The 14,297-nt window shown below is 41.7% G+C and overlaps 1 protein-coding gene across 6 annotated transcripts in view; it reads left to right on the plus strand.

Annotated features, from left to right (window-relative positions):
- Positions 1-14,297, plus strand: part of HNRNPD (heterogeneous nuclear ribonucleoprotein D) — a 35,030-nt gene that overhangs the window by 18,323 nt on the left and 2,410 nt on the right. For all 6 annotated transcript variants that reach the window (XR_008891902.1, XM_056568931.1, XM_056568930.1 and 3 more), the window contains 5 exons: positions 7,555-7,723; positions 8,873-9,034; positions 9,917-10,048; positions 13,582-13,681; positions 13,766-13,909. Coding sequence is in view for 5 of the 6 variants with exons in the window: in XM_056568931.1 (XP_056424906.1) it covers positions 7,555-7,723; positions 8,873-9,034; positions 9,917-10,048; positions 13,582-13,681; positions 13,766-13,909 (707 nt within the window). In the remaining variant the exon portion in view is untranslated. The remainder of the gene's footprint in view (positions 1-7,554; positions 7,724-8,872; positions 9,035-9,916; positions 10,049-13,581; positions 13,682-13,765; positions 13,910-14,297) is intronic.

Raw genomic sequence — 14,297 nt, forward strand, 5'->3', positions numbered from 1 at the left:
TATGTCATGGACATGACCGCGAGCACCGGTGAGGTGCTCGTGTCATGCACAGCAGGTCCCGGCTGCTATCGGCAGCCATGGATCCGCCGGTAATGTCGGACATGAGGGATCGCTCTGATGTCCACCATTAACCCCTCAGATGCTGTGATCAATACAGGTCACGGCATCTGCAGCAGTGCGGTACGGTGATCCGATCATCCAGCATGGCGGACGGAGGTCCAGTCACCTGCCTCCAGCCATCTCCCGATGTCTTCTGTTCTGGTCTGAGATGGAGATGCCCAGAACAGAAGATTGACGATAACGCCATCAGTGCTATAACCTATGCATAGCACTGAACAGTATTAGCAATCAAATGATTGCTATAAAAGTAAGAAAAAAAAGTGAAAATGTGAAAGAAAAAAAAACTCCCCCCAATAAAAATGTCAATTGTACCTTATCCCCATTTTTTTTAACCCCCCAAAAAGCATAACAAAAATAATTAATGAACAGATTTGGTATTGCCGCATGCGTTAAAGTTCGAACTATCAAAATATATTGTTAATTATCCCGCACGGTAAACATAAAAAAAAAGTCCAAAATTGCTGCTGCTTTGTCACATTTTACTCCCCAAACATTTTTTATTTTTTTTTATAAAAAATGAATGAAAAGTAAAATGGAAACAAAACTGGTACAGATCACTGCGCAAAAAATGAGCCCTCAAACCACACCATGTATGTAAAAATTTGAAAGTTATAGTTGGTCAAAATAGGGCAATTTCAAACATACAAATTTTGTTTAAACTTAATTTTTTTTTTTTTTTTTTTTTTTTTTTTTTAGCGGTAAAATTATTATAAAAAGGCATATAACATGGGTATCATTTTAATCACATTGATCCACAGGATAAAGAAAACATGTAATTTGTACCGTAAAGTGTACAGCGTGAAAACAAAACCTTCCAAAATTTGTTAAATTACGGTTTTCTTTTCAATTTTCCCACATAAATATTTTTTTTTGGTTTGAGCCGCACATTTTATGGTAAAATAAGTGATGTCATTACAAAGTGACTCATAAAACAAGCTCTCATATGGGTCTGTGGATGAAAATATAAGAGTTATGCGAGGAGGAAAAAATGAAAATGCAAAAAGATTGGCCTGGTCCTTAACCCCTGCAGGACGTAAATGTACATCCTGGTGAGGTGGTACTTAACGCACCAGGACATACATTTACATCCTATACATAATCGCAAGCATCTTAGCGGATCCTGCGCTGAAGGTCATGGCTGCTGATAGCAGCCAGAGACCCGCCGGTAATGGCCGACATCCGCAATCACACGAATGTCTGCCATTAACCCCTCAGATGCCGTGATCAATACAGATCACGGCATCTGCAGCATTGCGGACACTAAAATGGATGATCGGATCGCCCGCAGCGCTGCCGCAGCAATCCAATCATCCAGAACGGCAGTCGGAGGTCTCCTCACCTGCCTCTGCGGCCTTCCCCGCATTTTCTGCTCTGATCTGCCTTCCCACAGACCAGAGCAGAAGATGACCGAAAACACTGATCAGTGCTATACCCTTCATAGCACTGAACAGTATTAGCAATCGAATGATTGCAATAAATAGTCCCCTATGGGTACTATTAAAGTGTAGTAAAAAAAGTCAAAAAACCCTCCCCAATTAAAAACGGAAATTGTCCCATTTTCCCTATTTCACCCCCCCCCCCCCCCAAAAAGTGTTAAAAAATTTTTTTTTTGTAATTTAATATACATATTTGGTATCGCCACGTGTGTAAATATCCGAACTATTAAAATACAATGTTAATGATACCGTATAGTAAATGGCATGAACGTAAAAAAAAGTTCAAAATTGCTGCTTTCTTATAACATTTTATTCCCAAAAAATTGATTAAAAAAAAAATTTATAAAGTTTTTTTTATATAAGCAAATATGGCATCAATAAAAAGTACAGATCACGGCGCCAAAAAATGAGCCCTCATACCGCCGCTTATACTGGAAAATGAAGTTATAGGTCTTCAAAATAGAGGGATTTTAAACATACTGATTTGGTAAAAAATTTTTTTTTTTTTTTTTTTTTTTTGCGCAACAGTAATAGAAAAGTATGTTATCATGGGTATCATTTTAATCGTATTGACCCAAAGAATAAAGAGCATATGTCATTTCTACCGTAAATTGTACAGTGTGAAAACGAAGCCTTCCAAAATTATCAAAATTGCATTTTTTTTATTTCCCCACACATAGTATTTTTTTGGTTGCGCCATACATTTTATGGTAAAGTGAGTGATGGCATTACAACGGACAACTGGTCACACAAAAAAACAAGCCCTCATACTAGTCTGTGGATGACAATATACGTAATTTTTTTAATTATTTTTTTTTAAGGCGAGGAGAAAAAAACTAAAATGTTAAAATAAAATTGTCCTTAACTCCTTGGGGACGAAGGGCGTATGCATATGCCCTCGCGTCCCATCACTTAAGGACAGAGGGCGTATCCATACGCCCTACGTATTTCCGATCACCCCAGCTCGCCAGGCGGTGATTGGACTGGGATGCCTGCTGCGATTGCAGCAAATCACAGGTCAATTCAGACCTGCGATTTGCCACGATCCGGGCAAATTGGGTCACTGGTGACCCGATCTCCTGGAAAATAAGACTGATCGGAGCTGTCAGAGACCGCTCCAACCAGCCTAAAGGATAGGAGCGAGGTGGCAGTTTTGCCACCCCCTCCTATCCCCTGCCATTGGTCGGTCAGGCTGACCACCAATGGCAGGCGGGGGGGGGGGGGAGGGGGATTAGAGTTCATTTTCCCCCGCTCTGCGCACCGATCGAAGTCGGGGCAGAGCAGGGGGGGGGGGGGAACACGGGTGGCGAGGAGGGGGCATGGTCCGGCTTACTGGACCTGCGGAGGCGGCATCCCAGAGCAGCGGCTGCAGCAGGAGGTGCGGCGGAGAAGGCTGCAGTGAAGATCGCAATAAGTGATCTTCACTGTGGCCTTCTAAAAGCTGCAAAACTACAACTCCCAGCATGCCCACTCAGCCAAAGGCTGTCTGGGCATGCTGGGAGTTGTAGTTTTGCAACATCTGAAGTGGCACAGTTTGGAGACCACTATATGGTGGTATCCAAACTGTAGCCCTCCAGATGTTGCAAAACTAAAATTCCCAGCATGGCCAGACAGTCAGGGATGCTGGGCATGTAGTTCTGCAATATCTGGCCCTTCAGATGTTGCAGAACTACAACTCCCATCATGCCTGGACAGTCTAGGCATGCTTGGAGTTGTAGTTTTGCAACATCTGGAGGGCTACACTTTGGAGGCCACTACTTAGCAGTCTCCAAACTATTCTTCCCCAGTTGTTGCATAACTACAACTCCTAGCATGCTCAGACTGTCCAGGCATGCTGGGAGTTGTAGTTCTGCAACATCTGAAGGGCCAGATATTGCAGAACTTACACGCCCAGAATCCCTGACTGTACGGGCATGCTGGGAATTGTAGTTTTGCAACAGCTGTAGGCACACTGGTTGGGAAACACTTAGCTAGAGTCTGTTTCCTAACTCAGTGATTCCAACCAGTGTGCCTCCAGCTGTTGCAAAACTGCAACTCCCAGAGTGCACTGACAGACCGTACATGCTGGGAGTTGTAGTCTTGCAACAGCTGGAGGCACATGGGTTGGAATCGCTGAGCTAGTGTCTGTTTCCTAACTCTTCTGGGAGTTGTCATTTTGCCACAGCTGAAGGTTTACATGTACACAGGGTACATTCACACGGGCGGGTTTACAGTGGATTTCCTTCAAGGAAACTTACTGTGAACCCCTGCCTGTGTGAATGTACCCTAAAAACACTACACTAACAAATAATAAAAAGTTAAACGCTACACATACACCCCCTTACACGTCGCCTCCAGCTGTTGCAAAACCACAACTCCCAGTGTTGCCGGACAGCCATAGACTGTCCTGGCAGGCTGGGAGTCTTGCAACAGCTGGAGGCACCCTGTTTGGGAAACACTGCCATATGGTTTTGGTGGAGACAAGCCCCATCCTTGTAACCGGATCCACCCCTACTGCAAATTCCTTATTCAGGCCTCAAATGCACATGGCGCTCTCTCACTTCAGGGCCCTGTCATATTTCAAGGCAACAGTTTAGGGCCACATATGGGGTATCTCCGTACTCGGGAGAAATTGCGTTACAAATTTTGGGGGGATTTTTCTCCCATTACCCTTTTGTAGAAATGGTAAATTTTGGAGGGAAAAAACTGTACTTCAGTTTACACATCCGAATTTAACGAAAAGTCTTCAAACACCTGTGGGGTGTTAAGGCTCACCGGACCCCGTGTTACGTGCCTTGAGGGGTGTAGTTTCCAAAAAAGTATGCCATGTTTTTTTTTTTTTGTTTGCTGTTGTGGCACCATAGGGGCTTCCTAAATGTGACATGCCCCCAAAAACCATTTCAGCAAAATTCACTCTCCAAAATCCCATTGTCGCTCCTTCCCTTCTGTGCCCTCTACTGCGCCCGCCGAACACTTGACATACACATATGAGGTATTTCCTTACTCAGGAGAAAAAGCCCCCCCCAAAATGTATAACCTAATTTCTCTCATTACCCCTTGTAAAATTTAAAAAAACTGGGTCTACAAGAACATGCGAGTGTAAAAAATGAAGATTTAGAATTTTCTCCTTCACTTTGCTGCTCTTCCTGTCAAACACCTAAATGGTTAACACACTTACTGAATGTCATTTTGAATACTTTGGGGGGGCAGTTTTTATAATGGGGTCATTTGTGGGGTATCTCTAATATGTAGACCCTTCAAATCCACTTCAAACCTGAACTGGTCCCTGAAAAATTCCGATTTTGAAAATTTTGTGGAAAATTGCTGCTGAACTTTGAAGCCCTCTGATGTCTTCCAAAAGTAAAAACGTGTCAACTTTATGATGCAAATATAAAGTAGACATATTGTATATGTGAATCAATATATAATTTATTTGGAATGTCTATTTTCCTTACAAGCAGAAAGCTTCAAAGTTAGAAAAATGCTAAATTTTCTATTTTTTTTTTCCATCAAATTTTGGGATTTTTCACCAAGAAAGGGTACAAGTATCGACAAAAATTTACCACTAACATAAAGTAGAATATGTCACCAAAAAACTATCTCTGAATCAGAATGAAAATTAAAAGCATCACAGAGTTATTAATGCTTAAAGTGACAGTGGTCAGATGTGCAAAAAATGCTCCCGTCCGTAGGGTTATAATGGGCTCCATCCCCAAGGAGTTGAGGCCCAAATGGGGTTAAAGGGGTACTGCAGTGGAAAACTTTATTTTTTTTTTTTTTTTTAATGGACTGGTGCCAGAAAGTTGAACAGATTTGTAAATTACTTCTATATAAAAATCTTAATTCTTCCAGTACTTATCAGCTGCTGTATACGACAGAGGAAGATGTATTTCTTTGAATTCTTTTCTGTCTGATCACAGTACTCTGTGATGTCAGGAACTGTCACCTCTGTCCCTGTCAGGAACTGTCCAGAGTACAAGCAAATCCCCATAGCAAACCTGTCCTGCTCTTGACAGTTCCTGATACTGACAGAGGTGTCAGAGAGCACTGTGGTCAGACAGAAAAGAACTCCAGAAAGAAATACAACTTTCTCTGTAGTATACAGCAGCTCATAAGTACTGGACGGATTAAGATTTTTAAATAGAAGTCATTTAGAAATGTTTTAACTTTCTGGCACCCATTGATATAAAAAAAATTCCACAGAGTACCCCTTTAAAGCCAAAATGGGCTTGGTCCTCTCTCTCTCTCTCTCTCTCTCTGTCTGTCTGTCTGTCTGTCTGTCTGTCTGTCTGTGTCTGTCTGTCTGTCTGTCTGTCTCTGTCTCTGTCTCTGTCTCCCCCAAAAGATGCATCAGGTTTTGTCCGTTTTGTTTTCCCCTTACCCAAAACTGTAGTCTACCACGGTTTTTGGTCCGGGTGAAAAACTGTATTAAACCGTATATGCTTTTTTTAAAAAACATGGGAGTCAATGGCAACCGTATGTGCGTATGGTTCCATCCAGTTCACCATACGGTTTTTGACTTTCCACAGTTTTTTTTTTTCTTGGAATTTCAATCAAACAAGTGAAACTTTATTCAAAATGGAGGGAAAAATTAATAACTTGCTTTTTTTTTTTTCCTTACAAAAACGGATGCAACCGGACATAATTTTTCAAACCGTATACAGTTTTCAACTGTATACGGGTTGAAATTTGTACACCCGTTTTGAAAAACTGATTCCTCAAAACCGGACTAAACTGTATCATCAAAAACCTGATACGCGGACTGTATTGCAAAAACGTGGTGTGAATGCAGCCTTACAACAAATACTCTTTGCTCACTTGTTTTGTCATCTTTTCTTGTGGAGGGGCCTGTCTCTTTCCTGCCCTCACTCTGTTCTAGGCACTAACACTCCGGAGGGAGCCTGCGCTGTTTAGCAACACTGTTTTTTTTTTTTTTTTTTTTTTTTTTATTATTATTATTATTTTTTCCAAAAAACATCACCTCCCAACAGTTGCAAAAATACAACTCCCAGCATGCCCGGACAACCAAAGGTTGTGTGTACATGCTGGGAGTTCTAGTTTGCACATGTGCACAGGGACATTCCAGCCCTATCTCTGGGCAGGAGACTCCACCACACTGCTTGCTCCCTGGTGAAGCCTCTGTCTCCAGGAGAAGTCTGGGACAGTGTAACTAACCTGCCCGAACAGGAAGGTGTCCTGGAGGCAGAGGAAAGGCTGCCCAGTATCAGCTGTAGAGGGCTATGTGTGGGAGGGCTCTCTTCTCTTCTTCTGTGCTCGCTCACAGGCAGGACGTGCACGTAGATACACAGCAGCCAGTGCAGCTGTGACCTATTCTGAATGCTGGGGCACTTTACGGCTGGTATCCAGTTTGTAGTAAAATACAGGGTCGTCTGCAGAATGATAGACGACCCCTATTGGCTGCAATTTTAAAATAAAATGTTTTATTTTTTTTTGACAGTGCTTCTTAACATTTTATTTTAGCACAGAGCCTCAAAATGTTAGTCTGAAGACACTCAAAATGCATTGTAGCTATGCACCATAGAATGGGACTTTCACTCGGTCACCCCTCTGAAGGGTCAGTGTGACAACCATGCAGGTTTATAAGACGTGTTGAAACAGGCACGCTTTAAAGTATGATTAAGGGGGAATTCCACATGTTGCGGAATCCCATTATTTTTTTTCCAGTGGGATTCTGCTGCACTGTGGCATTTTGGCAGCAGAAAATCCAGTTGCAAAAATTCTGGACCCATTGTAATTCCGCCTGCAGTGAATTGGGACAGCACATGTCAGCGGTCCTAGCGCAGATTGATAGCGGTGGCACCTGCTGCACATGAATGTCTGCCCAGAATCTTGTGCGTAGCTTACTGAAGTAAACTATGCACAAGATGGAGGTGGTAAGGCCTACTTTGTGAGACCTATTATGGATAAGATAAATGTAAATCTTGTTAAGTGCTTTGTTTTTTTTTTTTGTTTTTTCTGGGCTGAAACTTTAAAGATGCCTTTCTTTCTTTTTGTGCAGGAAGATGTTTATTGGCGGGCTTAGTTGGGACACTACAAAGAAAGACTTGAAAGATTATTTCTCAAAGTTTGGAGAAGTTGTAGACTGTACCTTGAAATTGGATCCAATCACTGGTCGGTCAAGAGGCTTTGGCTTTGTATTATTTAAAGAAGCTGAAGGTGTTGATAAGGTATACTTCTATTGAATTCAGGTGAATGTTTACTTTGTGTGTAGTAATAAAATCAAATTAAACAAGAATTCTAATACCCAGTTATGATCTGCTTGATACCTTGTTTACTTTGACCATTCAGGTGTTTGTTTGTTTTTTCCCTATCAGTTGCCGGGTGCTTCCTTTTTATTACTGGATGCTTGTCCCCTGGTTTTTGGAGCCCTATATCCTGGTGGTGGTAGTTATAGACTTCTCCTAGCAGGCATAAAGGGCACTCAACACTTGTTTCATGGTAACTTTGGGGGGAATTCATAGCTGTTTGGACAACCCGTATACTTCTGTAGCATTTAACTTGCATAGTCACTTTATTTTTATTTTTTTTGTGGTGGTGTCTTTTTTGTTTTTTCTTCCCCTTCTGTGCGACAACCAAAATAGATCAAAATCCAAAGTCTTCTATTTCAGTTGATTATTTCAAGTCGCAAACCTAAGTAAACCCAGACCACACCGGGGGGGGGGGGGGGGGGGGGAGGTGACTGGAAAATATTTTATTTGTGCCAAAGTTAATAAATCCCATGCGTCACAATGATAACTTTGGTGCAAAGACACCAAAAACACTGCAAATAAATCAATCTACACAAATAGCTTCCCACATAGTATTGACAATTAGCCACTTTGTTCTTCTGCATCAATGAAATGAAAGATAAGAAAGATACTAGATCTGTGAGAGAGGGGGGGGGGGGGGCAGGTTTTTGACCATTAGCCTGTCGAGGCAAAGTTAGCTTGTGTTTTCAGGGTTCCATGACAAAATGAGTATCATTAATGAAGTTAAAGGGGTTTAGCAGGCAGGGAGCATTTTTCTGATATACTGCTGGGGCTGCAGGGAAAATAAGAATTATACTCACCCAGCCCACTGCAACTGTTATAACAACCTTGAATATGCGGTTATATGACATTACAACACTAGATGGCAGTAAGTGTTTATACGAATGATAGTGAATAATGGAATGGACTGCTTTTTATCAATTACGGGTGAGAAGAGTGGAAATAGTTTGGGGTAAAAACAGTGGACTCTTATGATACTACCCTTTTATGTCTGAATTAAAGCTGTTATCCAATGGGTGCAGCTGTTAAATATGGTTATGGTATTCTTAACTATATTTTGTTTTGTAGGTAATGGAGCAGAAAGACCACAAGTTAAATGGCAAAGTTATTGATCCAAAGAGGGCAAAAGCAATGAAGACAAAAGAACCAATTAAGAAAATTTTTGTGGGAGGCTTGTCCCCAGACACACCAGAGGAGAAGATAAGGGAGTATTTTGGAACTTTTGGGGAGGTAATTTTATTTATTTCTTTTTCGTAATCTGAAAATTGTTAGCTTTATTATCTTCAGAACAATGTGTCGGAATATGCCATGGACTTAGCTTTAGGATGGAAATTGTATTCTAGAACAGTGTTTTCTATCTAGTGTGCCTCTAGCTGTTGCAGTCAAAGGCTGTCCAGGCATGCTGGGAGTTCTAGTTTTGCAACAGCTGAAGACACCTTGGTTTGGAAACACTGATTCAGAGCTTTGGAATCTGGACTAAATGAAATTTTGTGCAGTTCCATTTTTTTTATTTTATTTTTTTTCACTTTTCCCCTACAAAAAATAAAAAAAATAATAAATTCTGGCTTCATAATGCATTATATGATGAAACATAGTGTTTCTATTGAAAGTACACCTTGTCAAACTAAAAATTAAGCCATTCAGACTTCACATTCAGTAGGGAAAAAAGGAATGGGTCCTAGAAGGTGAGGAGAAAGAGAAAACTTAAGCCACTAAAGATAATTTTAAGGGGTCGTGAAGCTGTTAAAGTAGTTTTTGTATTTTACCATGTAAGTTTGGGTATTGTAATCACATTGACCCACAGAATAAAGATGACTTGTCGGTTCTCCGGTGTAAAAACAAAACTCTTGTCTCTGATGTAAATGATTTATTTTTTGAATAACAGGGTCAGGTCACACATGCCGTATATTGCTGCTGCATATTTTCTTACCAATTGATGTTATGGGTAGCAAAATCCGCTTTTGTGACCCTGACCCTAGCTAGATTAGAGCAGATCTGTTTATGGAAGGATTGCTTTTATTTATTTATTTTTTTGTAAGTAATATACAATCCCTCTTTTAATCTGTATTCCCTTCTTAAGTGATTTACCACTAGAATATGCTATTTTTTCAGGTTGAAGCCATTGAACTTCCCATGGACAACAAGACCAACAAACGACGTGGTTTCTGTTTTATCACATTTACTGAAGAAGAACCAGTGAAAAAAATTATGGAAAAGAAATACCATAATGTTGGCTTGAGTAAAGTATGAAATTTTTTTAAAATACAAATTACACATAATTCAGGTTAAGTAAAAGCTCACAATACATGGCCTTTGAGACAACTGCATCCAATTCTAGCTTTTTTATTTTTTTTCTCTTCTATTTGATCATGCTGATAGGAGGTTAGGCTATAGTGGTAAGTCTTAGCTTACCATTCTAAAAAGCCATACAGCATGCATGATGTCAATTTTTCTCATGGTTTAAACAAAAAAAAAAAGTTGATTGATGATCTACACAGAGCAGTTATTGTTCTGTCAGTTATTATTTTCTCAATAATTGGCAAGTAGAATGAATAAAAAGAGAAACCTTTAAAACCATCGTTTTGGATCTTCTGCGAGTTAAAGGAGATATCCAGTGGTGAAAAACGTATACCCTATCCTAAGGATAGGGGATAAGTTTGAGATCGTGGGGGGTCCGACCGCTGGGGCCCCCTGCGATCTCTTTGTACGGGGGCCAGGCTCTCCGGCCAGATAGCGGGTGTCGACCTCCGCACGAAGCGGCGGCTGACACGCCCCCTCAATACATCTCTATGGCAGAGCCGGAGATTGCCGAAGGCAGCGCTTCGGCTCTGCCATAGAGTTGTATTGAGGGGGCGTGTCGGCCGCCGCTTCGTGCGAAGGTCGACTGGCCCCCTTCCCGCGGTCTGTCGGGGCTCCATATAGGAGATCGCAGGGGGCCCCAGCGGTCGGACCCCCCCGCGATCTCACACTTATCCCCCTATCCTTAGGATAGAGGATAAGTTGTTCACCACTGGACTACTCCTTTAAAGGGTCACTCTCATTAAAACTAATTTTTGCTATTGCACTCCTTATGGTAAATGAAAAATATTTGTAAGTTTTCGTGGTGATGAGTCCTATGAGTGAAAATGGTGGTCGGAGGTCTCTTGCCTTCCTCCAGCATGCAGGATGATCTTCTTTTTCATAAATTTTTTTTCTTCACCGTATATTTTATGGTAAAATGAGTTGGCCTAATGTTGTTTCATTTTAGCATTTTCGTTTTTTTTCCTCTTCACATTGTGTCCTTTAAAGAGTACCTGTCATCAATAAAAACTTTTAATATGTTGTTCATAATCATTAATGAAGAGATATTGTAATAGATCTTCATAAAAAAATATTAATATTTATACCAGTTTTTTCATTTTATACTTTTGGCCACCAGGGGTCACTCTTCTATGCCTGGTCTGCGGGCAGCTTACTATGCTTTTCCTAGTAAGTGTACAGCTTTTAGGACTAATGCTGAAGGGCTCTGGTCCTTCCACCTGAAGTTCAGTACTCTCAGCTCAGGACTCTCTCCCAGCCTGTGATCTACAAGCCTGCACATGCCTCTCATATAACAGCCAGTCACCTCCCCCTCCCCCCTGCTCTGTGTTCTCCCTGCCCCTCACCACACGTTATCTTATACATTGTATTATCTCACTGCACTCCCTGCTCTGTGCCCCCCCCTCCCCCTGACATTCATCTTAATCACTGCCTCTGTAATTGCTCCCACCGCCCCTGGTTCTCAGCATTGACTTTTTAGTGCAGAGAGACACAGGAGAGAGAGAGACAGGCTGCCGTCCCTTCCCTGTACTTAGTCTGTATGCACATTGCAGAGCAGTGTTTCCCAACCAGGGTGCCTCCAGCTGTTGCAAAACTACAACTCCCAGCATGCCCGGACAGCTGTTGGCTGCCTGGGCATGCTGAGAGTTGTAGTTTTGCAACAGCTGGAGGTGCCCTGGTTGGGAAACACTGCTGCAGAGGGAGAGCAGCATACAGGAAGACTGGCAGAAGCAGAGTCCCAGCCAGGCTTCATGTGACATCATGCCTGCCGGGACCCGCCTCCTTCCACCCCTCAGAAAGACAGTGCTCCTGAGCTAATGAAGAGGGATAAAAAAAAGGTATTTCCACAGCGTTTTAAACCTCAATAAACAAAGGGATAGGCATAGTTAGAGAAAGGGACAGATGGGAAGGGGGATCAGGGAAAGTTTAGATGATGACAGGTACTCTTTAAAGGAAATCAGTAGTAGTCAGTAGTATCACTCACAATAAACCTGTTACACAGGCTCGTAGTGCTCGTAATGCTGATTTAAAACGGTGCTCGCATTGTGTAGATTTGCCCAGCCGTTCCACCACAAATTGCGTTTTTCTATATATGTTAATGAGGGCCTTGGGGCATGGGCGGAGCTCCGATCCGAGCTTCGGGCACCCTGATGGCATCTTCGCCGGCCACTATGCCCGGCTCATCAATATTCATAGACTCCCTCCCTGCTCCTTTGGCCGTGTTATAGTACAGCACATGCGCCGCTTACTGTGCAACAACGTCTGCAGCTGTGAATCCGAGGGGAACGCCTCTTCCGGGAGGACACAGTAAGCGGAGCATGCGCAGTACTAGAACATGGCCGAAGGAGCAGGGAGGGGGTTTATAAATATTGCTGAGCCTGCAAAGATGACGTCAGGGTGCCCGGAGCTCGGCTCGTAGCTCCGCCCATGCCCCAAGGCCCTCATTAGCATATATAGAAAAATGCAGTTTGTGGCGGAAGGGCTGGACGAATCTACCTAATGTGAGAACCATTTTAATCGGCATCATCCACACTACAAGCCTGTGTAACGGGTTTAGTGCGGGTGATGCTACTGACAGATTTCCTTTAAAGCCAAAATGGGCTGTGTCCTTTTAAAGGGTTAAAGGCACTTTCCAGCAAAAGATACAACCTGTGTATGATTTCAAAAAGTATAGTAAAGCCGATGACTATTCTAATGTTATAAGCCACAGATCTTCCAGATCAGCTCTATTTTCTCCCTTGTGGTTGTGACCTCTTATCACACTCAGAGCTCCTGTTCCTAGTATACAGGATGGAGTGCTGTTAGTATGGCGTCCTAGGGTTGGAGCATTTGAGAAGCAAGCTGGAAAACCAGGTTTGGATAAAATCACAAATAAATGATACTGTCCGGATCTGAAATCCAAACAGTGTGAATAGTAATGTCGGACGCGTTTTCAGGACCACCTTAGGTCCTTTCTTTAGTGACAATAATAAGTACCTCACTGCTTACAGATATGTGTACAGATCACCTATCAATTGATTGCATCTGTTGCCCTAAAAAAAAACTAATGTGGACTGGATTTTTAGAATTGAATATAAATAGAATGGACACAGGAAAGACGCACCCTATCATAAAAAATAAACGTGCACAGTGACAAAAAATAAAAATAAATTATAGAATATAAAAAAGAATGGAAGCCAAGAACTATGAATACAAATAAGAATAACATAAACATCTTCATTGCAATCCAACTACTGTGAAAATCGACATAGAAGTGTGACAGGAGGTCACAGCTACAAGCCATGTGCACTATGGCTAATAACGTATGTTAAGTTGCTTTATTATACTTTGATGATACACGGCTGTTCCTTCAGTGGTCACGCCCTTTAACATACCATTTCTATTAACATATGTACTGTAAATGGACTACTAGAAGGGCACTAAGTAAAGTTATGATTTTCATTCTTGTAATTTTGTCTTTCTATTCTTTATTTTCATAGTGTGAAATTAAGGTAGCACTTTCCAAGGAACAATACCAGCAACAGCAGCAGTGGGGCACAAGAGGCGGAGGATCCTCTGCAAGATCTCGGGGAAGAGGAGGTGAATAGATCAGTTACAAATAATTCCTATATATTGTTTGTTTCTTTATTCTGGTCCTACTGATCAAAGTCATTTTGTCCATAGGCCCAAGTCAAAGCTGGAGCCAGGGATACAGTAGTTACTGGAATCCAAGCTACAGTAGTTATGGCTATAACAACCAGGGTTATGGAGGCTATGGAAACTATGACTACACTGGTTATAACTACTATGGATATGGAGATTACAATAGTGAGTATCAGTCATTTAATATGACACCAGGTGAAGAAAGTCTTATGACCATCAAAAGCTTTCAGATGCATAATGCAAAGACATAGCTGCCTACCTGTTTGTCCCACCATGATGTCCTGTAATGTCACTGTTACAGTAATTTGGCAGATATGGAGTCATAGTATATCATGCTTTGGTGCCAAAGTAATGTGTTATATCTTGCATGCTTTAAGAAGTTGCTAAATTAAACTTGTATGGCCTTTATGTGTTGCTGTAAAATTGTGTTATTAGAAAAAAAAAATGTCGTGGAGGAAAGGTGCATGCTTTGAGGCTATGCCCACATTGTTTATGGGGATTACAGATAACTTAAGGCGGTCTTCACACGTTTAGATTTTTAAATGCAATTAGT

The sequence above is a fragment of the Hyla sarda genome, chromosome 1 (genome assembly GCF_029499605.1).
Source record: "Hyla sarda isolate aHylSar1 chromosome 1, aHylSar1.hap1, whole genome shotgun sequence".
NCBI classification, from domain to species: Eukaryota; Metazoa; Chordata; class Amphibia; order Anura; family Hylidae; genus Hyla; species Hyla sarda.